The 23,367-nt window shown below is 50.0% G+C and overlaps 8 protein-coding genes across 8 annotated transcripts; 2 read left to right on the forward strand and 6 right to left on the reverse strand.

Annotated features, from left to right (window-relative positions):
- Nucleotides 1-172: 172 nt before the first annotated feature.
- Nucleotides 173-1,247, reverse strand: HER10_EVM0008208 (uncharacterized protein; the record flags this gene model as incomplete). Its single annotated transcript, XM_035477740.1, has 4 exons — nucleotides 173-469; nucleotides 527-663; nucleotides 724-852; nucleotides 905-1,247. The coding sequence occupies 4 exons, from the start codon at nucleotides 1,245-1,247 to the stop codon at nucleotides 173-175; spliced, it is 906 nt and encodes a 301-aa protein (XP_035338631.1).
- A 499-nt stretch (nucleotides 1,248-1,746) lies between these two features.
- HER10_EVM0003288 (major facilitator superfamily transporter) lies at nucleotides 1,747-3,659 on the forward strand (the record flags this gene model as incomplete). Its single annotated transcript, XM_035472970.1, has 6 exons — nucleotides 1,747-1,857; nucleotides 1,921-2,110; nucleotides 2,187-2,319; nucleotides 2,377-2,596; nucleotides 2,643-3,355; nucleotides 3,419-3,659. The coding sequence occupies 6 exons, from the start codon at nucleotides 1,747-1,749 to the stop codon at nucleotides 3,657-3,659; spliced, it is 1,608 nt and encodes a 535-aa protein (XP_035338163.1).
- A 444-nt stretch (nucleotides 3,660-4,103) lies between these two features.
- Nucleotides 4,104-4,854, reverse strand: HER10_EVM0002722 (cell surface protein precursor; the record flags this gene model as incomplete). The annotated part of the gene is made up of 2 exons (XM_035472423.1): nucleotides 4,104-4,684; nucleotides 4,749-4,854. The coding sequence occupies 2 exons, from the start codon at nucleotides 4,852-4,854 to the stop codon at nucleotides 4,104-4,106; spliced, it is 687 nt and encodes a 228-aa protein (XP_035338116.1).
- Nucleotides 4,855-5,765: 911 nt separating this feature from the next.
- HER10_EVM0005475 (major facilitator superfamily transporter) lies at nucleotides 5,766-10,112 on the reverse strand (the record flags this gene model as incomplete). Its single annotated transcript, XM_035475090.1, has 7 exons — nucleotides 5,766-6,483; nucleotides 8,577-8,614; nucleotides 8,666-8,995; nucleotides 9,048-9,296; nucleotides 9,352-9,682; nucleotides 9,744-9,869; nucleotides 9,949-10,112. The coding sequence occupies 7 exons, from the start codon at nucleotides 10,110-10,112 to the stop codon at nucleotides 5,766-5,768; spliced, it is 1,956 nt and encodes a 651-aa protein (XP_035338353.1).
- A 956-nt stretch (nucleotides 10,113-11,068) lies between these two features.
- On the reverse strand, nucleotides 11,069-12,295 carry HER10_EVM0005131 (polyketide synthase; the record flags this gene model as incomplete). The annotated part of the gene is made up of 1 exon (XM_035474755.1): nucleotides 11,069-12,295. One exon carries the CDS (start codon nucleotides 12,293-12,295, stop codon nucleotides 11,069-11,071), a length of 1,227 nt encoding a protein of 408 aa, XP_035338320.1.
- A 1,014-nt stretch (nucleotides 12,296-13,309) lies between these two features.
- On the reverse strand, nucleotides 13,310-14,499 carry HER10_EVM0006725 (TOXD protein; the record flags this gene model as incomplete). Its single annotated transcript, XM_035476303.1, has 3 exons — nucleotides 13,310-13,969; nucleotides 14,026-14,155; nucleotides 14,210-14,499. 3 exons carry the CDS (start codon nucleotides 14,497-14,499, stop codon nucleotides 13,310-13,312), a joined length of 1,080 nt encoding a protein of 359 aa, XP_035338481.1.
- A 606-nt stretch (nucleotides 14,500-15,105) lies between these two features.
- Nucleotides 15,106-21,208, forward strand: HER10_EVM0000360 (polyketide synthase; the record flags this gene model as incomplete). Its single annotated transcript, XM_035470145.1, has 6 exons — nucleotides 15,106-15,653; nucleotides 15,708-16,221; nucleotides 16,273-16,396; nucleotides 16,446-16,558; nucleotides 16,610-20,323; nucleotides 20,360-21,208. 6 exons carry the CDS (start codon nucleotides 15,106-15,108, stop codon nucleotides 21,206-21,208), a joined length of 5,862 nt encoding a protein of 1,953 aa, XP_035337906.1.
- Nucleotides 21,209-21,563: 355 nt separating this feature from the next.
- HER10_EVM0009398 (uncharacterized protein) lies at nucleotides 21,564-22,810 on the reverse strand (the record flags this gene model as incomplete). Its single annotated transcript, XM_035478887.1, has 4 exons — nucleotides 21,564-21,860; nucleotides 21,925-22,110; nucleotides 22,162-22,445; nucleotides 22,516-22,810. 4 exons carry the CDS (start codon nucleotides 22,808-22,810, stop codon nucleotides 21,564-21,566), a joined length of 1,062 nt encoding a protein of 353 aa, XP_035338737.1.
- Nucleotides 22,811-23,367: the final 557 nt, after the last annotated feature.

Consider the following 23,367-nt stretch of genomic DNA (forward strand, 5'->3'; position numbering starts at 1 on the left):
ACGTAGAATTCCTGTTCTTACCGTAAAGGCGCAACAACTCGCCGAATTGATATTTGCTGCCACCTTATGCTGCGTAGGCTTGCCATTCTTACTGTAAACCTCAACTCTCGGATACTACTTCGATATTCTATACACCATCCATCCACCTGGTTTCAAATCACATTCTGTGATACTAGTCTACAATCTCGTCATATTTATCCTTCTCATCCTCTGGTGCAACATTGACCCATTTCACTGCCCGAACCGGGTCGTGGGCCCACTCCCTCAGCGCAAAGAAGTCCCTGCAATGACTCTGCTGATCGTCTGTAGTGTGGCCGACACCCATACCATGAACGTAAGAAATTGGTGTCGCGTCCGCTAGGCATGTTATCGCTGACCTCACCGTGTTCAAACAGTGAATGACATGGCCCGTTTCCCACTTTGACGTTTTATTATTGACCCTGTAGCCGATGTCCTCAAAAATGATTGACTGGCCTCGTATTAGTAGCTCAACCCTTTCAGCCCTTCTACAGTTCAGTATACTCACAATGCAGTGCATCTGGTGGAAAGCGCGGATGCTGTAGAGCTCTGAACCCTTGCGGGTGACATACGCAGGGAGCGGTTGCTGCTTGTTATCGAAATCCATGTACGTGCTGTATTTTCCGTTGATTCTCACGTTTGATGCTATGCAACGAATCAGTTGGACTGGAACCCAATCAGTAAAGCAACGTAGTGTCGACCAACCGTTGTGCAGCATCTTGAAATCCCTCGCAGCAGCTTGTACACTTTCGAGGTTCTCGAAAACGTCGGGCTTGAAATAATGCGGATCGCTCTCATCATCGTACTTAGCCCACTTGACAGGCTGTCCGATTTCTGTGCCTTGAGTTAGGGCCGCGTTTTAGCGTTAAGAAAGGGTTTGGCTCACCTGGCGGGACAAAACCACTGGGATCAACTCCTAACGGGGTGACTTCTTCTCGAGACCAGGCGGTACCAATATTGAGAAAGACGATGTATCCGAGAAGAATGATTAGCAGAACACCCTCAGCCCAGGCTACTCGTCGAATCTTGCAGAGGCGCTGATCCCATAAGACACGATCACGATTCCACTGGTCTGGGTAGGTCGGCGAATTACCGCGTGGGTCACTGTGATCTAGGTCCATGCCCCCGAGGCTTTCCAACTCGTCATGGTCCAGATCTTCGCCCTCTTCAAGGACGTCGTACTTGACCGTTTTCCTCATATTGCTCGCGAAAGTCACGTTCTTGCCCATCCCTATTGACTAGGGTTGAATGCAAAACAACCTGATTCCATGTGCAACTGAGCAGCAAACCCGGTTGAAGCAGTCGGGTTTACCTGGCTCAACTATGCTGGAGCGGCCTATCGATCGAACCCCAGAGCCACCCAAACAGACAGCTCTTGCCCTGACAACTAGACCTGAGTAGCGGACCGAGGTGCCCTGCGTGAAGGTTTAGTAGCACTGTTTCAATCTGCCCGTCTCCACTGCGGACCGAAGCTTTGCACAGAGCTACCCCGCCACCGTCGGGTTCAACTCGGAGCTCTACTTTCCTAATTGAGATGCAGCCGGATGCAACTGATGTGGTGGGAGATGTCCCGCCAGTGGTTGAGCTCAATCATGGTGAGCAGAGCGAAGAACGCAGGGCATTGAGATCTCTGGCTTGTGTAGGGCAAGTTCGACCTGGGAGCGACGACCAAACCGTGAATCGACGCTTTGCTTGAGAGATTTGACTATTATCGAGAATTCAACAGATATGGAAGCCAAGCAAGACGAAGTGACTTGGCGGTCCCTGCCGCGAAAGGACCAGCTCGCCATTTTATGTTTCCTACGGTTTGCCGAGCCAGTAGTGAGCATCTCACTGCTCGTGAGTAGACTCTCTTCACCACGACGATGTGCAAATGTGGGGGCCGCTGACAAGGCGTGTTAGACATATTTGTTTTATCAATTGCAGTCTTTGGATGCCACGCTAGACTCGGGAGCGATCGTCCGACAAGTCGCTTACTTACAAACAAGTTTTATGCTATCGCAATGTTTTTCGTCCATGTTCTTGGGGAAACTGGCCGATTCTCCAAGAGGCGGTAGAAAACTTGTTTTAATGGGGGGAATAGCTGGATCATGTGAGTTCCGCCGTCACATGCACTGGAGGTAAGATGAGGGACGGCATTTAGCCACTAACATTCAGGCCCGATGTAGTTATCGGATGTGTTGCTTTTGGATTCATCACAGATTTCAAGCAGGCACTGGCGTTGCGGATCCTCGAAGGTCTAGTCAACGGAAATGTGGCGACAGTGAGGACGATGGTCTCCGAGGTTGTCGTTGAGAAACGGTCAGTCATTCCTTAGGTTGATTAGAATTCGCTAGCAATAGCTCACGATCCGGGAAGATTCCAGCCTCATGCTTTCTTGTTGCTTCCGATCTCTTTTAACGTTGCCGCCATGGCTAGTCCCCTGATGGCCGGGCAGCTGGCTGACCTAGCGGGGAAATACCCAGATAAGTTTGGGAATAATGCGTTTCTCAAAGCATGGCCGTATGCACCACCGGCTATCCTCAGCGGATGTATCATGCTGTTGGCCTTCTTCGCTGTTTTCCTTTTCCTAGAAGAAGTGAGCTCATTCCTTTCCACCTTTGATTGTTGAATCAGGCTTACAGGTTCTGTTTCTACAGACTCTAGAGCCCCTGAAAGACAGATACGATCCTGGCGTCGCCTTCACCCGAAGAGTCCGATACCTTTTGTTTGGGACCAAGATTTCGACAGCAACCAGAGCAGGCCATGAGGATGCCACTGATGAAGAAATGTCACACATGATCTCGGAATACTCGGATCCATCTGAGAGGGATTCCGAAGAGCAAAAATCATCAATGAAGGCAGTCAAGACAACTCCCATGATCCTACCGACTAGGCGCATGTTCACCAAAAACATGTGTCTCACGCTTGTGTCATACGCCATCCAAGAGTATCACATCACGACATACAACACTCTGTGGACGAGTTTCCTCAGCGACCCGGTTGACAAAGAAGGGAAACTTAAGCTGCCCTTCTTCTTCTCTGGCGGAGCCGGGATGAAGCCAGATCAAATCATGTGGTCTCTCTTCATCGTGGGAATGATGGGATTACCCACACAGCTTTTCATCTATCCCCGTATCAGTCGTCGTCTCGGCACTCTGAAGATGTGGCGCAAGTTCATGCTTGGGATGCCGCTACTCTACTTCATCCTGCCTTACATCGCAGCTATGCCCTCGACTACACCGCCCCCAGCTGGCAAAACTGGGTTCGTGGTGTGGTTCCTCATCATCCTAGTTCAAATCATGATGGTGGGGACGTCCACGTTTGTCGTACCAGCGCAACTTGTTCTGACCAATTTGTAAGCTGCTCTTGATATCATTCTTATTGTGAATGCTCAAATTTTCTTACATCCTTTGGTCAGGTCTTCACCGCATCCGTCTGCTCTAGCACGAACTCATAGCAGCGCATTCTTGTTGTCTGGTTTGATGAGATCAGCGACTTCATCCATAGCGGGAATCGTGTATAGCTTTGGGTCGTCCCATAACATCACTGGCTTGGTCTGGTGGATTGCAAGTGGTGTTGCAGTCTTAGGGTGTCTAAATAGTCGCATCGTAGACGAAGGAAACGGCCACGAAATCTGGCTGACAGGTGACACTGAGTAGGGCAGAATCTAGGGCTGCTTTACCTTCCGGGTGATTGGCAGCAATACCTCAATTAAATACATGCAACTTGTAGAAAAGAACTGGCTTCGTTAAACAACACCACTTGTAGCTTTTGTCAGTAGAATAGGTCTCAACGCCATACAAGCTTGAAAGCTTTCCATCTCTCCTTCGTTCAACGTCGTGTTAATCTCTAGCTGGTCAGTTTCATTGATGACACACCGTTGAAACACACTCTCTTCGTCATCGCAGTAGAACCAATGTAAGGCGAGACAAGAGTTTTGATTTCAGTGACCAGTCTGCTGTTGAAGCTACCTTGTCTAACGTAATCAAGAAAAACTCCAGTAAGTACCGCCGGTTTCCCAAGAGGACAATCTGTACCATTTACCACCACTTGTCTGTTCCATCGTCTCCATCATTCTTGAAATACCGAAGATCATATGAGTATTACTCCATGTCCTCGTCGGTAACGAAGGCACGCTTGTCCTCAGTAACAAAGCCTCTCTTGTGGGGCTCAGTGATGAAGGAGCGCTTCTCCTCAGTGACAAATCCACGCTTCTCAGGCTCGGTAACAAAGCCGCGCTTGTCTTCAGTCACGAAAGATCTCTTCTCAGGCTCCGTAACAAAGCTACGCTTGTCCTCGGTGACAAAGCCACGCTTCTCTGTAATGAAGGATCTCTTCTCAGGCTCAGTGACGAAGCCCCTCTTCTCTTCAGTGACGAAACCACGCTTCTCGGGCTCCGTGACAAAGCTTCTCTTATCTTCAGTGACGAAACCACGCTTCTCGGGTTCGGTCACGAAGCTGCGCTTGTCCTCCGTGACAAAAGACCTCTTCTCTGGCTCCGTCACAAAGCCCCGCTTGTTCATCTCGGGCTCGGTGACGAAGCCTCTCTTCTCCAATTCATCTTCGGTGACGAAACCACGCTTCTCCTCAGTGACAAATCCTCGCTTGTCCTCTGTGACGAAGGAGCGTCTCTCTGGCTCAGTCACAAACTCGCGTTTGTCTTCGGTGACAAACGAACGAGGATCTTTACTCGTTAGTTAGACCACTCAATTGTCTACAGAATCTTGAGAAGTGATTCAAACACGTACCAAGCTCGTCAGTGACGAAAGCCCGTTTCTCCTCTCTCTGGATGGCCGGTGCCGCAAGAGCAGTGGCTGCAAGGATCGCAACGGAAGTAAGAGCGGTGAATCTCATTGTGAGTCGTTGGATAATGATGATAGATAGAGTTGGTGTGTTGTTGTTGTTGTCGGATTTGTTAGATGATTGAACTGCATGACGGATAGCGTGGGATGTAGCCTGGTCATATAGGGCGTTCCTACTCCCTCTTACAGCTTGTCTTCCGACATCCTCGCGGCAGACGAGCAGATCAAGTCACGTTATCTGCGGTAGTCGATTACCTCAAGGTTTGTTGAAATATCTCCATTTGCATATACTAGCTTATAGAATAATGATTAATGTTCCGGCTCGAGCCGTACATCCGCGGAACCGCGTATCACCAAGAGCATAGCTAGCAACAATGACTCAATTAGGAAAGGTTTCCTAGTAGAATCGCGTTACTTTCTTGCTCCCATGACCCTAAAGAGGATCCCCGCCGCGTTTGAGTCCTCTTATGCAGCTCTGACAAGGCCAAGTTGATAGTTTGGGCACGCACACAAAAGGCTTCCAACCTTGAGCTTGCTGGGTGGGATGACGGAAGCTTAAACGGCGGAAAGTGGGATACTTTCGAGAACAAGTAGTTGCCCTGCTTTGTTCGTACTCACAAAACCCTGATTCTTATTGTGAACCTAGTTGTAAGGTGAAATTCTGACGACACTGTCGCTCTCGGTTATCGACAATAGTGTGTGGCTTACTTTGTCTGCCCAATGATCGATCAATTCCCGGTAGTCTAGACTGTAAATTTCACAATATTCAGGGTATTGTAATTGACTTGAAACGAACTTCATTACCAATACCCACGTATGAGGATCAGAGGACGGCACCTTTATCGTCACAATATGTGTGATTTATGATAGGAATGGTCACTATGCTATTTCATCGCGAGCCCGAGAACGAAGTCATTGGCTAACCAGTCTGCTGCAACATTTGCCTCCAATGACGAAAATGTTCTATTTCCTTGGCTTGTGATCAAATTCCTTGTTCGCCCCGTGAATATGAGAATGCCCATGCACTTCAGCCAGCTGTCCATCACTACCAAGCCCCTTTTCCACACCAGGCTTCAAATCGAATTGGTGAACGGATATGTCGCTAGGCGGTCGACAAGAAGTAAAGCGAGGCCAGTAAGGAGTACTCACATGGTCCTTGGGCCTCGCGTAGTCCTGCATCAACGCATGGTCTAGGCACTGGTGGTAGTCGATGGTACCAGAGACCAAACCGTGCGCGATCTTGACCTCTTTCTTCCACAGAAACGCGCAAGAGTAGAGATGGAACTCCCATGTCGTCCAAGCCTGTCCTGGTTTGATCTTCTCCACGTCAGACCAGGATAGTTCGGTGGATGAATTCCGAGACGTGAAGAACTTCCATGGGCGAGTCTGGCGGAACTCGGCATCTAGAGCCAAATCAAAACATTGCGGAGGTTGCCATGTCGCCGTGTATGACTCAAACTTGCACCCACGTGACAATGCAGTGGGAGCATCTCTACCGCAAGGGAATTTGTCCTTGAGCAGGCCGGTGATGAGCCCGAGGTTGGTATCAGAGTGACCGTGATTCCCGTGTTCAGTTCCATAAAATGGAGAGAAGGGAACCAGAAGAGTGAAAAGGGTGCATATAGATGAGCCTAGAAGAAAGAAAAGAAGTTTTAGACAAGGTGAAAGGCTATTGTCGATACTCCCCTCGAATCTCGTGACCTTTTCGCGGTGATTTGCCATGATTGCACGGTGACGGCGGTGGTGACAGGAAGTACGTGATAGGCAGTGTTGTTGAGAGGGCGATAGAAAACATATGTCGACATTTCATGACATTTGTTTCTGCCTAGGCCAACCATGCGGGGATGATATCTTCCGCGTCATCTTCTCCGATTCAGCTTGTAGCTAGGATATGACGGTCGCTTATAGTAAGAGCAGGGCGATCAAGAAGAAAGTCTCCGTGTCGTCTGCCCAGCTCCTCCTTCAAGTCGATTAACTTCCGAAACTGACGTCCATATATCGCTAGTGCAGTTATAGTACCACTTACAGTAGGTAGTTTCAACCGATTTCTCGATAGGATCCCGGTAAGAAGGGACAAGCTCTTCGTTTAGGTTCTGTGCTCGGTTAGTCCTGTAGATGTTCTCGACTTGCTGTTTAAGCTTTGAATTGTGACACACTTCACAAGGGTCCTAGCGGGAGCTTGGAGAATTTCTCGGGTTCCGCAACCATGCTTTACAGTTGAACCTTGGGTACCTTGTCTTGTTTGTGCATTTTGCCGGGTAGTTGTCGTAAAAATCCGAGGCAGAAGTCTCACTCAAGCAAGCCCGCCTCACATATTCTGTAGCCACCTGGGCCACCTGGGCAGGTTGTAGTTCAATCGTGGAATAGAGGATGGCATGGTCTTGTCGTACAGCGGATACATGTAAAGCAACGTTTATACACTACCCTACTGTTTCTGAGGCAACTTTTCTGCCTAAGTCAGTAGCAAATAATGTCAACTACCACAGAGCATAGCAACGAAGCGGAAGAGAGGCTCTTATCCTCTCAGTCCAGCAGCTATGACGACGATATACTGGAGGAAATTGCGTCGAAGCAGGTGTTGAATCATTATCCAAGACGATTCCCTTGGAGGAAGATCTTTCAAGGCATTGGCTACTCCACATCTGGAGCCATCTTGGTCTTTTCATTTGCTTTGGCGGCATACTTCCTAGACTCACCCACGAAAATGTCTACTATCGTCCCAGAATGGAGTGTCGTCGACGGTGGCCAGACCTTTCGCGCCTGGGAGCCGTCCTCAGCATGCGGGAATGCGCCCAACGAAGCCCGCGCAGCAGGTTGCATCTACGATGACGTTCTGCTCCACTGGATGCCGACACAATGCTCTTCTCCCGAACTCATTGACGAATTTGAGCACGTATGGCCGTGGGAGTTCTTCGAGGACCAAAATGCGACAAAGGCGATCACTCTACCCCAAGTTATGGAGGGCACGCAAGACATAAAGTGGGTGTCTATGGATCTTCATCGTTGGCATTGTGTTGCAACATGGAAAATTCTCAGCAGCGCCGCACGATGGAAAACGACAGTTCCGGCTTATGCTATCAACTGGAATCACTCGACACACTGTGCCGATCATGTGTTGATAAATATGCACGTCGAAGACCCGTTTGCTATCAACTCACATCTCGACATTGAGTACACACCATGCGTGACTCTGGCAGAGGACAGATCACTAGAAAGGGGAAGCGAGTGGTGAGGATTTCGTGACACAGGCATCTTATCAGGAGGTCTATCCCTAAGTCAAGGTCATGGTCACTCGAAGTCCGCGAATTTGTAGTGTAAATTTGATGAAGCTAGATATCAATCACGGAAGAAACATATTCACTCCAGAAAATGGATCCATAACGCACATCAATGTCTTTGCGACCGAGAATAAGAGTTTATATCTGTATCCCGCACCAACAATAGCAAAACTACATAGATTCTTAATAGCTAGACAAGACATATGCTTCGATAGAAACCATCGCCCCTCTACTCCCTGGTCATTGGTCTGTGAACTAAGGTAATTACGTGTGACACGGAGTGATTTAAAATGTGACAGCAAACCTCTCTCTAGCTGTCTGGCCATATCTTTGAAGTAGCCATGGAACCGGACAGAGCAAAAGTGAGATGAATCCTAAAAGACTACTTCCCCAGCCGAGCCCTAACCGATTGAACAATGACTCCCCTGCGAGTGGCAGAAATGCACCAACGATGCAGCGGAAGATGGTAGATGCTGCTATCGCAGAAGCAGCGTACTTCGTAAACGCGTCGATGAGGTATGTGTGCAACGGCATCTGGGCACTCGATTAGTATCTGAAACGTATGGAAGATGTTAAAATACCCACCATAATCAGGATTAATCCGGCTCCGAGAAGTGCTGAGCCAATGATTGGGAGTATCCAGTGCAAGTGGTACTGCGCGGTCCAGCCGTAGAAGAATAGTCCCAAGGGTGTAAGCAAGATCGACCTGGCCATGATAGGCAGTCGGAATTCAGGCTCACGATGTCCATCGTTGCGTGCAGTTCGTCTATTGGCCATGCGGTCGTTGAAGATGGCATTGCAAATTGCTCCCGCGCTGAAACCTACGCCTAGGCCAAGGTAGACTAAACCGACTGTGCCCAACGAAAAGCCGTACTCCGAAGTGAAGACGGGCGTGAATGTCGTCAACAGTATGTACTGCCTACCATCAGCCTCACGCCAGATTGTGTAGAAATTTCGTGGGGCTTACCATATACCCGTAGGCTAAAGCAAGTATCGTTGAGAGAACAAGCACGATTGGGCTCAAGAAAAACATCTTGACAGGCCGAACCAGTGCATTGAGAAGGAGCGTACCTGGACTCAACGCTGACTTTTCACCCGGCGCTACGAAAGTGCTTTCGGGATGAGCTTTCCTTAAAGCCACTGCACGCTGGTGCAGCAGTCTTGGAGGATATGTCTCCCGTAGACAGAGGAAGCAAATCAACGTGAAGGCACCGGACTATGGCTCTTGATCAGAAATGGGAGTCAGACCACGGTACGCGACAAGCACTCACAGGGATTGCAGTGACCCAAAAGATCCATCGCCAGCCTAGATCTTGTGAGATATAGCCGGCCGCGACCGGTCCCAGTGCTGGTCCAAGGATGGGACCAACGAAGTAGACGCTCACCACCAATCCTCGCCGCTCAGGTCGGATGAGATCAGCTATGGTGCCACCGCCTATAGCCAAAGGGGCTGCACCCGAGGCGCCAGAGAGGAAACGGAAGATGATGAGGGCCGGCAAGTTTGGTGATACAGCGCTTAAAATGCTAAACAGAGTGAAGAGGATGTTTGAGCTGTGGTAAATGGGCAGTCTCCCATACAGCTCGGATAAAGGAGCAAAGAAGCTGACGAGCATGAGTTGATTATTACTGGAGGCTTCATTACCTTGAAGAGAACAGAACTTACATTGGACCAATTGCATATCCTAGAACAAAAATAGAGACGATGAAGGATGATAGGACTTTGCTGTCGCTATGGAACTCCGCCATCATGTCTGGAACTCCGGGTGCACACATGGCGGATGCGATGGACCTATGGAGCCACATCATTCGCAGTCAGTCAGCTATTCCAGCTTCGCTCTTGTGTCGTATTGGGAAGCACGATGACTTACGCGATGAAAGTCAAGGCGCTGACAAGTCCAACGTTGATGCACTTTCGAGTAGTTGACCAGTTCAGGGGCTTACTTTCGTCTTCTTCCCCATTCCAGTCCACAACGATATCACCATCTTCATCCTGCCGCTCGGCGCCAATCTCAACCTGCTTCTCAGTGGCCATACTAGAAGTTTGCGAATTCGCTAGCAATTGTTCTCAGCGACTACTGATCGCACGCATACGAACTCTGGCCAGCCAAGTGTAGGGAAAAGTTCCATAGCTACATACTTACTCAGGATTCAACCTAGGGATCCCGCGTATTGTGAACGAACATGGAGTACCATGTAGGCTTGAACAATCAAGAACCCTGAAGCCTCATCCCAAGTGCAGCATCGTCGGGGAATAGCAAAAGTATTCCGAAACTTTCCTTCTCACCCGAAGTTGCGACGAAGCCCCCACATCACGACTCGCGATACTTCAGCTCATCTTAGAAGTCCTTTACCCATCTTGCTTCATCTCGACCAACAGACGTAAGATAGGTACGAGCAAGCGGCAAGGGTCGTGCCGCCACCCAAATAGAGTTGCCTTTTTTTCCGCTGCTACAAGTCTAAGTCTTGTAAAGACGTGCTTACGCGCCCTATTTGCAGTAGACTTTGAGTGTTCTCGGGGCAGCTTGCAGGAAAGTATCCCCTCCGAGGTGCAGTTAGGCAAAAGGAGACTCGTTTCCAAATTTCTAAACAAAAGCCTTTGTACCGGATGAATAAACAAACCACGTGGAAAATTTCTGCCTACAACTTGCCAATTAGCCGTATAGTCGAATGTCTACCATTCCAGCCTCGCTTTAGGTTACAGGTAGCCTCGAAACCTCATTGCGGACGTTTCACCGGGGATCCGCCTCGATTATAGCTATGCTTTCTAGCGGACATGGAAATCTAGTTCCGAGGATTTGGTTTGATCACCTATGTGTCTATACAATATCACAAGGACGAAGCATTAGTATCCGCGGTTAGGTCGGCTATCAAGTGGCGTGATCTGATCTCGTCAGACTTGGTGTACCATACATGAAGAGGAAGATTCGTCATGTGCAACCGAAACCGAAGTTACAGGCGGTGTCCCAAGAACTACAACCACGAGCTACGTTATTCGGCCACCGTCGCCAGGAAAACTCTCTGAAGGCCGGAATCCCTCAATTTCCCCCTAGTCCAATCAATATGATCGAACCCAGATGCCTTGAAAGCATCCCGCCATACCGTCTCGTCAGCCGTCGCATGCTTTCTCCCGTCGCTGAACAACCACCATCCCTCAAACAGCCCAAACACAAAGTCAGCCCAGCACAAACGCTCCTGCACCTCCATCACCAGTGCAAACCCGCCAGGTCGTAAGAATCGGCGCGTATTGGTAAGTGACTTTACCATGTCGGGGGTGGCGTGAACTGCGTTTACAGCAATGACTATGTCCTGGGTGTGCGCGAGATCTACAGGTGGTGGCTTCTCGATGTCCTGTGTTCGATAGTTCATAAAGGGGTAGTCTTGGAACTTCCGCGCAGCCTGAGCAATGAAGCCGTGTGCCAGATCGGTGAAGGTGTACTCGACAGGGACTCCCGATTTAGCGAGCAACGGGGCAAGCCATTTGGCTGTGCCCCCTGTTCCAGCACCAAGCTCCAGGATCTTGAGTTGAGAACCGTGAGGGATGGTGACGGCCTTTGTGAAGCGGGTCATGAAGTCTTCCATGAGCTTGTGAAAGGCCTTGCTCGGATGCGCTGCGCCATAGATATCTTCCAGATACTTGCGCCCTTCTGGGGACCCGAAAATCGATCGGACGCCATCGGTACGTCCCACATAAATCTCGGCGAGGTTGTTACCCGCGTGAGCCACAAGCTTGTTCAGAGATGTGTATGTCGGAAAGTCATTGAGAATATGTTGAAGAGCATCTTTTGGATTTCCAGGTGGTGTGGGTGTGGCTGTCCTGATGAACGAATCTCCTTCTTGGCGCACAAGTCCTGCATCTGAAAGCATTTCATAGCAGAAGTCGAGCTGTTTCTGTACGTTGGCGGTGCATTTGATCGGTCTCAGCTTCTGGCCCGGTTTCGTACGCGCAATATCGCATCGCAATTTTTGAAATGATTTTATGATCAGCTGGACGATGAGCAATTTCTGTCGTGAGTGGACGTTTTCATAGTAGCCCGCAAATCCACAATCTGTGACAATCCTGTCCGTACTGTCTCTCGTTTCGTTGAAGGCTTCCACGGCCGCCATTCTGCCATCTGATGCTGGTTGACTCTGAATTATGACGACGTCTTTGATGTGGCAGATTATACTGCGGCGTTCTTGGATCACAACTGGGGCAACTAGTCCATGAGGAACCATAAGCCCGACATTTCTACAGTACCGGAGCTGTCAATCTGTCACTCATGTGGAGTGGAGAGGGGGACCATCGGTCCGGCGCGGAGGTCACTGAATCACGCGGAACCCCTTCTGTGTGCCTCGGACAGCGACGACTGAGTCGCAATTTCATCACTAAACCAACTCATTACTAAGTGAACTAAATTTCACACAATCTTCATTAGTACGGTTCTGTTCCAATATCTCGGTAGCCTCTTTTTCCCTATAAATGTCGAATGTAAGGAGTAACATAGTGACGGGTTTTGATCAAGTATGGCGTTAATGAGCTGGTACAACTGTAGCTAATACGTGCATCGTAGTTTTCCGGTATCACCCTCCCACGTCGACTTCTATCTTGCGAATCATTCCCGCTTATTTCCTTCATTCAATGAAATACCTTACGAGATTAAAACGATGTTTGTTTGATTCAATTGAACATGAACACTTTTGATAGTGAAATGTATGCTTTCTACTCTGTTGTCGACGCCTTCATCTAAGCGGAGGGGGACAAAACCACGGCCTGTTGCACTATGATTCTGTGTCGGGGCCTGGATTAAAGATAGTAGTCACTCGGGGCTGCTGTCTTGAACCTCCCATACATTCTAGGCTCGCTTCTTCATTTCGGATTATTTGAGCCTTGCCCTACTTCTTAAAGACCCCCGAATCCGGAGCAACACTGATATGTGAGTGGCTTCATCGTTCCCGAGTTGACGGACCGCACGGGGTCGGATTTTGGCAGGCCTGTGCCAGGACTCAGCGAAAGTTACTTCAGGTGGTTTAATGCGCGAGTCATTCATCGCCGCCCTGTTCGACCACTGACTCTCGCGCAGCTCATGCCTCGGAGACTTGTTGAACTCAGTGCGGACAATGAAGGCCACCAAAATGTCCAGACTTGGGATACTCCGTGTCGGGACTTGGCTTCTGAGATCGATGCATCTTCCTTATGATACTACATGATTGGCCATAAAGAAGTCTGAAATTGAAGCTACGTGTATCTTCTCATGAAGCAATCGTGTAGACGAGCTTTCCAGCACTCACGTTTCCTTGCTTCAGGTACTGTATGCCATGAAGAACACCTTCTAAGCCATCGCCGCCTTCATTTACAATTTGCCTGGCAGGCTTAAACTTGTCCTCCTGCAGTAGCTTTTCACTCACATCCCAGAACATCTTCCCAAACTCATAGTCGTCAAGTCTAGGCTCAATGACCGTCTCCTTCTCTATCGTCTCTCCTAGGATCGTGTAACCCAAGGTTGTAGAGCACTCGATCTTTGGATTAATCTTCTTGACGATGGAGGGAACCAAGTACAAGAGGCTGCTGTAGTGCCCGCCTCGTACCGACATCGCCGCGGCGCATATGCGTGCAGACTGGGCTGTCGCAATGCAATCCCAAGCGTGCCTCAATCTTCCCTTTGTGAAAGCCTTGACCTGCTCTGAACAGTCCTCTGCTTTGTAGTCAACGCAGAAATCTGCTCCCAGGGCCTTCATGTAGTCGAAGTTCTTGGGCGAACAGGTTACGATGACCGTGCAGTTGGACATCTTGGCGAACTGAATGCCCATGATTCCTGACGCCGTGCTTCCGCCGTAAATGAGAAGAGGAATCGGCTCTGGTGACGGCTTAGTGGGGAGTGGAAGTGCCAGAGACTGGTAGAGTCCTTGACCCTGTATCTGATTTTTAGCGATGATCTATTGGGAGCAAGTGTGAATAGAGCACTAACCACCGCTACTAGGCCAGACGTGATTGCCGCCGCCTCAGTGTCATCAACATGGTCAGGTATCTTCATCTGTAGGCTCGCCTTTGCAATGAGATACTCTGCAAATGCCCCATCTTCCTTCTGTCTCACATTTCTGTGCAAATATAATCAGAGTCATTCTGTGATCTGGAGAGAACATGTCACTTACGAGCCATTCACAATCCCGAAGACTCTGTCGCCAATTTTGAAATCCTTATCCACTCCGTTGCCGACCTCGAGAACAACGCCGGAGTACTCAAGACCTGGTCGCGTACCAGTGGGGTTACCCACCCACATGAAGTCAATGTGCTTCCAGTCAGAAGGGTTGATAGCGACTGCAGTCGTTTTCACGAGGATATATCCATCACGTAACTTGGGAATAGGCGATGTGGCTATTGCCGCTTTACCGCGACCTTCAATGATGACAGCCTTCATGGTGTTGGGGAGAGTAGAAGCCATAATTGTATAGGAACTGAGCTGATGGGTGATGCCAGTCGCCAGCCGTAGCAGTGCTGTAGTAGAGCCGTCGATGGAATATCTCTCAAGTCATTCAGTGGAATTTCTTTGCTCACGCGACCGTTACATGATACCACATGTACTTGTGATGTGGAAATTAGATCTCGTCCATCCAAGTTAGTTGCCTGGTCCATTGGCTGGTGTCTTTCGGAGTGTTCAACTTCATGTTGTGACGCATCTCGGACCGCAAGTTGTGCAGGGACCGGGTCATCATGAGGTGTTCGCGAGTCGATTCTCGCAGCCAATCACATTAGACGGAAACAATGCGGCTCTCGGAATTCGAGCAATAGACTTTCGCAAAACTCGGACTCAACTATTCTGGCAACATAGGGGAAGTCTTCTGGAGTACCGAGACCAAATTCATTGCGACATCGTTCATCTCTTGTTAAAAATCTCTACATTAGCGTCAAAGTAATCTCGTCGGCCTTGTAACCCAAATCATAATACACAGCCAAAACTACACGATATCCTTTGCTAGGCTGGCATTTAACTCTCACTCAGCAGGCGTTTGCGGGCTTTTACCATCAATTTTTTACCACACTTTAGACAATGTCACCAAAGTCGGGCGCCGCCACGCCTTCCTCCGAGATGGATACCTCTGACCCCATCGCCATCGTGGGAATGGCCGTGAGGCTTCCCGGTGGCGTGAAGAACACGGAAGACTTCTGGAACCTGATGATGAATAAGCAAAGCGGTCTGATCCCCATCCCTAAAGAGAGATGGAACAGCGAAGGCTTCTACAGTCCCGTTGCAAAGTGGGGAACGGTTCAGAACAAGGAGGCATACATGTTCACCCAAGCCGATAATGACCTTACCAAATTTGACGCCTCTTACTTCACTTGTGGTGAGAAGGAAATCGAGCGCATGGACCCCATGCAAAGGCAATTGCTGGAAATTGCGCGAGAATGTCTTGACAATGCCGGCGAGACCAACTGGCGCGGCCAAGAGATCGGCTGTTATGTTGGCAACTTCTCATCAGATTGGCAAGATGACTTATCAATGGACCCCCACGCTTCTGGTCTGTACCGAGGATCTGGCTACCTCGACTTCTTACAGCCTAACCGTGTATCATATGAGTATGGCTGGACTGGCCCGAGGTTAGTAGCATACCCTGTGTGAGTGAATATTCGCAGTGACTAACATCCTTCAAGTATGCTTGTAAAGACTGGATGCTCTTCATCTATGGTTGCTTTACACCTGGCTGCTGAAGCTGTTCAAAACGGTACATGCAAGTCGGCAATGGCTCTTGGATGCAACCTCATCACATCAGTCATCACATCCATTGTCTTCACAGAAACCGGGGTCTTGTCTCCAAGCGGCAAATGTAAGACCTTTGATCTTCTTGCCGATGGTTATGGCCGCGGTGAAGCTGTCAACGCTGTCTACGTCAAGAGATTAAGCGATGCTCTCAGAGACGGTAACCCAGTCAGAGCCATTCTTCGAGCAAGCGGCACCAACAACGATGGTCGGTCCAACGGCATCATGAGTCCGAACACTTACTTGCAGGAGGCCTTGATTCGAAAGACTTATGAGAAGGCTGGTCTACCATTCAACAAGACGGCCTTCTTCGAGTGCCATGGCACTGGTACTCCGACTGGCGACCCGCTTGAGGTGGCGGCAGTCGCTCGAATCTGGAAGGATCATGATGGCGTGATGATTGGCGCTGTAAGTTCACCATCTTTTCAAGGCAAGCTTGAGGTTTTCTAACATACCTAGGTTAAACCCAATGTCGGTCATTCAGAAGGTGCGGCAGGCCTGACGAGTGTCATCAAGGCAGTCCTCGCATTGGAAAATCGAGTAATTCCGCCAAATATCTACATGGAAAACCCCAATCCAAGGAGTGAGTTCATCCAAAACAGCCTGCTTATCAGACATTAACATCAGCATAGTTCCATGGGATGAGGCCAAACTTTCGGTCCCCACTGAGCCGACTTTCTGGCCTACAGACAGAGATGAGCGCATCAGTGTCAACTCTTTTGGTGTGGCTGGCTCCAATGCTCATGTAAGATCTCTGCGCTTTTCCTTACGAAAACCCCCCGCTAACAATTCGAAGGTCATTCTCGAGTCTTATGAAGGTTGGCAGAAGCTGCAAGATGATAACAGCTCTATCAGCTCAGACTCAGGCGTCAGCGTTCGCTCTCCCGGCCAGCGACTCTTGTTGTTCTCCGCTGCGCACTTGACTTCTCTCGAAAAGCAGGTGGACCAACACAAGCAGTACATTGAGACTAAGAGCGCTGATCTTGATGACCTTGCTTACACTATGGGCCATCATCGCGATCACCTCAGCTGCAGAGCCTATGCTATCGCCAATGAGGAGGGTGTCTTTGACCCGAGCAGCTTCAAGCGCAAGCCAACCACCTCCCGGCGACTTATTCTGACCTTTACTGGACAGGGTGTGCACTGGGCCGGGATGGGCAAGTCACTGATCGAAAGCAACGAGGTGTTTCGAGACTCCATCAAGAAGCTGGACCTATGGCTCCAGTCGCTTCCCGAAGAACACAGGCCAACCTGGTCCTTGGAGAAGGAGCTATCTATCGACGATGACTCTAGCAGGGTTGGCCAGCGGGGATACTCTCACCCATGCGCAACTGCTGTTCAGATTGCGTTGGTCGATGTTCTCGCTAGCCTTGGCGTTCGTCCTGATGCTGTTACTGGCCACTCTGGAGGAGAGGCTGCTGCTGCGTACGCTGCCGGTAGTGTCACCGCCGAAGCCGCCATGGCTGTTGCCTACTTCCGTGGCTGGCTCTTGGTCAACGGCACTGTCCCGCCTGGTACTATGGCTGCTGTCAGTCTTGGCCCGAAGGAGGTTGAGCCCTTCTTGATTCCAGGTGTCGTTATTGGCTGCGAGAACAGTCATCTCAACTCCACTTTGTCAGGCGACCCCGTCTGCATTCAACACTGCGTCGATCAGATCATGCGTCGCCATCCCGATGTCAAGGCTAAGGTTTTGAACTTGGAGACATCTTTCCACTCTCCCTGGATCGAGCCTTTGGCTGGGCCATACGAGGAGCTCTTGAAGCCATACCTTGTCGATGCTAAGGCTCCAACCGTGCCTCACTTCTCGAGCGTCACTGGTCTTGAGATGACCGAAGCTGACTTTGGAGCCAACTACTGGCGCCGAAACTTCGTCCAGCCTGTACTTTTCAATACGGCGATGAGAGCGATCTTGAAGAGCAATAACAACAATCTCTTCGTTGAGGTCGGCCCCCATCCGGCTCTCCAACGCCCCATCAGTGAGATTCTTCGGAGCGTGCCTGAGTCTTCCTGCGAGTACATCACCACCCTCCGCCGTGCTGAAGATACCAACCTATCCATGCTCCGTCTGGCTGGTGAGCTCTTCGTACAAGGAGCTCCAGTCGACATGTCCACCATCATCCCCAAGGGCAGAGTTTTGACCGATCTGCCGACCTACCCTTGGCTCCACGATGTGACCTACATGGATGAGCCTCGCAATCCTTCCCGTTACAAGCAAAGAAAGCATACCAGACATGTGCTTCTCGGCGCTAGGGTTCTTGAGGGCAATGATATTGAGCCTGCCTGGCGAAACATGCTTGATCTCAAGGAAGTTCCTTGGTTGATGGACCACATCGTCAACGGTCAGATCGTCTTCCCTGGAGCTGGCTACATGGCCATCGCTGGAGAGGCCATGCGTCAGGTAGCCAACGGCTCAGATGCGTACACCATTAGGGATATGTCAATCGTGACCGGCATGACAGTCCCCAAAGAGAAGAAGATGGAACTATACACGCGCATGATTCCGGAGGACAAGCTTAGTGATGAAGGCCAATGGTACAACTTCAAGATCATGTCCTACGATGGTCACGCCTGGGTCACGCACTGCTCCGGTTACATCCGCTCAGGAGCTGAGGCAGAGATGACCTCAATCGCAAGCGCTCAGGCTGAGCAAGAATTTGCTCGTGAGATCGACGCTGAAGGCTGGTACAAGGCTGTCAAGGCCGTTGGCATTGACTGGCAGACCGCCTTCCAAGGTCTTGAGCAGATCACTGCGAACACAGTCAAGAGGGAGGCCACAGCGACAGTTTATGATTTTGAAGACACAACGCACTACGCTGCCCATCCGACACTTTTGGATCAAATGCTTCAGATTAACCTCGTGGCGCAAACACATGGCCAGAAGCGGCGCCTTGATAGCATCCTACTTCCCACCTTCATCTCGCGACTGGGTGTCCTCGGGAACCAGGACCTATGCATGAGAGCTTACGGCAGTATCCAGGAAGATGCTAAAGGCATGACCGCAAACGCTGCCATCTACACAGATGAAGGTCGTCCTACGGTGTATCTGGAAGGCCTCTCTTACTCTGAGCTACCTGTCGCCAAGCGTGAAGAAGTTCTCCTTGGAAGCACCTTTGAGTGGAGAGAGGATATCACTATGCTAAGTTCCCTTGCAGAAGTCGGGACTGCCAACTCGGATTTTGTCAAGGACACTACCGAAGTAATTTCTCTCCTCGGCTTCAAGTCTCCTGACTCGAAAGTATTGGAGATTGGATCAGGATCAACCGATATTACTCGTCTTGCTCTAGATGCTCTGCAGCCTACCCAGCATAAGCGCCTTTACTCTGAGTATACCTATGTATGCACCTCTGAGGAACAGGTTGACCAAGTCACCGAGGCAGTTGCAAGTCTGGAACGCGGAAGCGTCTCGGTCGTTGATCTCGAGCAACTTTGCATGTGCAACACGACTGACATTGTCCTCTTGTCACTTTCGACCTTGTTGTCGGATGATCGCTACCTACTTGATGATTTGACGGAACTGAAGTCACTTCAGACTGCTGGAAGCCGACTGATCGTGTACAATGACGGTATGGCAACCGGTGGTGCTTCTGATTGTGAAAAGATTAGCCAGAGACTGAATAGCCTTGGCTTCGTCTTTCATTCACAGACACCGACCGGCTTGATACTCGCTGAGCCAATGAAGCTCACCGAGATGGACAAGAGCACAAATATCACCATTCTAGCGCACGATTCGAAGGAAGGACTTGAGCTTGCTCACGGCGTCAAGTCTCAATTTGAGTCTGAGGGATTTACTACACAAGTCTCTTACCAGCACACAGTTCCTTCCGATGGGTCTCTGGTCATCTCACTCCTTGATCTCACTGGAAACACAGTCTACGACCTTAGCTCTAAGACTTTCCGGCCGTTCGTCGACAGCCTATGCAACTTGAGTGGTTCGCTCATTTGGGTCATCCCTGCCGTTCATGGCGCTTGCAAGGATGCCAAGCCAGCCATGATCCAGGGCACTGCTAGAACCGTTCGCATGGAGAACAAGGCAGACATTACTCTTGTCGAGGCCGATGACATCTCAATATCTGGCAACGGGATGTCCAAAGCTCTATTAAATATTGTACAGAGTCTGCCAAACCGTCGCAAAGGCGGAGAGTTGGACGCGGACTTCGACTACGCCATCGTGGACGGCAGAGTTCAAATACCTCGCATGTACTGGTTCGGCTTCTCTGAGCCCGAAGTCAGTAAGGCTATTCCATCAACTAAGGAAGCTTCTATGTTCCGGAACGATGCCTCATACCTTCTCATTGGCGGTTTCGGCGGCCTTGGTCGATCTGTGGCCACTTGGTTGCTCGAGCATGGAGCCCGCAACCTTGTGTTCCTGTCGAGATCCGCTGGAAGTGCTGATAATGAGCCTTTCGTGAAGGAACTCGAAAGCTATCCTGGCTCCGTCATCAAGACGATCTCCGGAGACGTTAGCAATCCCGGCGACGTACTCAAGGCAATCAACGAAGCTCCTGAGCCCGTCGCCGGTGTGATGCAACTGTCACTCGTCCTCAAGGATAATTCTACTGCTGAGATGACTTGGGAGGAGTGGAGTGGAGTGGTTGATCCTCGGGTCCGTGGGACTTGGAACGTCCATCAAGCACTTCTGGACGCGAACGTTCCGTTGGACTTCTTCGTCATATTCGGCTCTGGTGGTGGGCACACAGGTTACTATGGCCAAGCCAACTACAGTGCGGCAAACACCTACCTCGATGCTTTTGTTGAGTATCGTCATCACCTCGGTCTTCCTGCCTCCATTATCGACCTTGGGGTGGTTGGTGACGTCGGATACCTTCTCGAGCGGGATGACCTCTACGAGGGCTTTAAGAACGGTGGCTTCTTCTTCTTGAAGGAGCAGGATGTTCTCGACTCTGCGGCCATTGCTGTGGCCAACTCCTCTGGAGGGCCGTTCAGCAGCTTCTGTCTTGGAGGTCTCTCTGAGAAGCCTCTTTCTGACCCATCTAATCGTGTCAACTGGAAGAGAGATGTTCGTTTCGCTCAGTCTCACTATTTCCATAAAGCGAACGCCGCAAGCTCTGGAGAGACCAAGGAGAATGATGAGGCCGAAACATTCATCTCGCTCGCCAGATCGGATCCCGCTACTCTCCGAGACAGCGCGACAGCCGCCAGCCTCGCTCGCTTCATCAGTGCCACTCTCAGTCATCTTATGCTGAGGCCAATTGAGGATTTTCCCCTTACTGAGAATTTGACCTCGATTGGTCTGGACTCCATCATTTCGATTGAGTTGGTGGACTGGATTCATCAACAATTCCACATTGGTTTAACTTCTATGGAAGTCACCCAGTGTACTTCTCTAATGCATCTCGCTGAGAAGATCATCGAAGAAGTCATTTTATCCGTGTAATTAGCTAAAATTGTCATCAGAGCTCTGTGTAACGGTGCAATTCTCAAGGGTAGCAACGTTGCTATTTTCATCAGACTAGTGGCACAGGTCATAAGAAACTTCAGATAATGTTTTTCTTGTTTTCAATTAGAAATCTGCAATGGCTGTGAAAGTACAATCTCTCCACTTTACTGAAGCTTTCTATCATGTCGCAGCCCGAATCTCATCAAGAGCGGAAGCTGTCACCTTCACGTTTGTGAAGAGCTCAGTATCTCACACGAGTTGCGAGTCGACTTGCACCAAGGTGAGCCCGCATCTTGAGAAAGAATGTTTTGAATCCATTTAAATCGCTATTCTTGAAGTCTCCAGGTATGCATCATGCTACGGAGCTGTTTGGTCTCATCTCTACTATCTCTTCATCCGGCTCTCTTTCATTGAGGAAATCCTGTTCCACCACTTCATATCGACCTTTGCGTAGCCATTTCCACTCCTTGGCTGAGGAAACAACGATCAAGCTAGTTACAACACCACCTATGCCAATCAACGTCAACAGGTTAACTTGAGAATGGAATACAATCCAATCCAGTAGCAACGCCCATCCGACCTGAGAATAAATCATGATCGTAGCAGCTGATGAGACATCGTTGGCTATACCTGCAGTGAGAAGAAGTTCCTACAAGGGCATGTGGTGTTAGTCGAGGACGTGGAACAGTATACTTGACAGGACGAATACTAACCATTACAAAGCCGAAGATGCCAAGGGGTATCAGCTTTATCCACGACAGGGCTGTTGTTGTGAGATGAACGCTGTCCATGAGAAGGAATGCCACAGTAGAAACAATGACAATCGTCCAAGCAAAGTACATGATACTCATCAAAGGGTGCTCGCGTGTACCGATGGAGCGAATCGCCGTAAGCGCCACCTATAGAGATATTCAGTAAAGGTTCTCACCAGTGACTCATCGTTGACTTACTGCTCCACCACACACACTAATCAATCCAAACCCAAAACCCATCATTCTGCCTTTTGAGGTCCCATCGGTAATTGACTGAGCAGCGGTTGCAAGTGTTGGCTTAGAGCCAAATAGCGCGTCTGGCTGGACGACGAGGATCACACCAACGAGCGCGACAAAGGCCCCGATCCGATCAATAACCTCGAAGGTTCCATAGTCCAGGTATCGAATCAAGATCATAGCAGTGAGCGGCCCAAGGAAATTCAAGGCCGTTGCTTCACTAAGCTTGAGGTACATGATAGAAACTAGCAGATGACGTGTTAAAAAAGGTCACTTCACCAAAAACTCATGTTACGACGCCAGAATCCATCTTACAATAGAAACCAAAGGCTCCAAAAACACCGGCCGCTGCCCTCAGAGCTAGTAGCCATCTCAATTCTGGTGATCCGAACGGGAAATTTGGAGCTTTCGTGAACCAGAGGTAGATGGTGCATGCCGTACCCGTGATAAGGAACCGAACGAATAGAACTTGGAATGGATGTACTGGGTCTTCGCCCGTCTCGAAAAACTTGGCAAAGCCGTTTAGTGCCGCGGCAGAGAGTTGGGATGCCAGCACCAGCATCGACGGCCTGTGCCGGTCCAAGAATGAGCGACTCAGGCCTTTGTCCATCTTGCGAAGCCTGAGTGAGAGTAGCAGATTGTGGTTCGTAGAAACATTTCACCTGCCTCGCAGCGTCTAGCCAGAAGTCTTTTCCCACAGAGTTGCTTACCGTAACTCAAAGGGTTCCTTGTTCTTCCTGCTCCGAAGAGGCAGATGGACACAACCCCGGAAAGTCTGGAACAAAGGGGTTGGTGGCATCAAGTGGCATAAGGTTTCGGAAACTGCTTTATGAAACCATAAACGGGACATCGGCGCGACGCTATCCCTGGGCTGTCAGCACCGTGCGTTGACTCGCGAACTCCCTCGCGCTACCCCCGGCTCCGCCCACTCGGACCGAACTACCCCAGTCAACTTTACCTCTCGATCCGGTGGGAAACGGAAGGACGGCAAGGCGCCGGCAGCTCGGAGCCGAACACGAAAGGTAGCGTGTTGGGTTCCCAAGATGCGAATCGCCATGAGTGGAAGTATGTGGTGAGCTGAATGCTGAAGGGATCGTTAGGTCCTCGTCGTCCCACCCGCGTAGAGCACACGCTAGTTTAACAAAGTCTGAAACCAATCACCCACGT

This window comes from Colletotrichum scovillei (assembly GCF_011075155.1).
Source record: "Colletotrichum scovillei strain TJNH1 chromosome Unknown Contig00001, whole genome shotgun sequence".
Classification (NCBI taxonomy): Eukaryota; Fungi; Ascomycota; class Sordariomycetes; order Glomerellales; family Glomerellaceae; genus Colletotrichum; species Colletotrichum scovillei.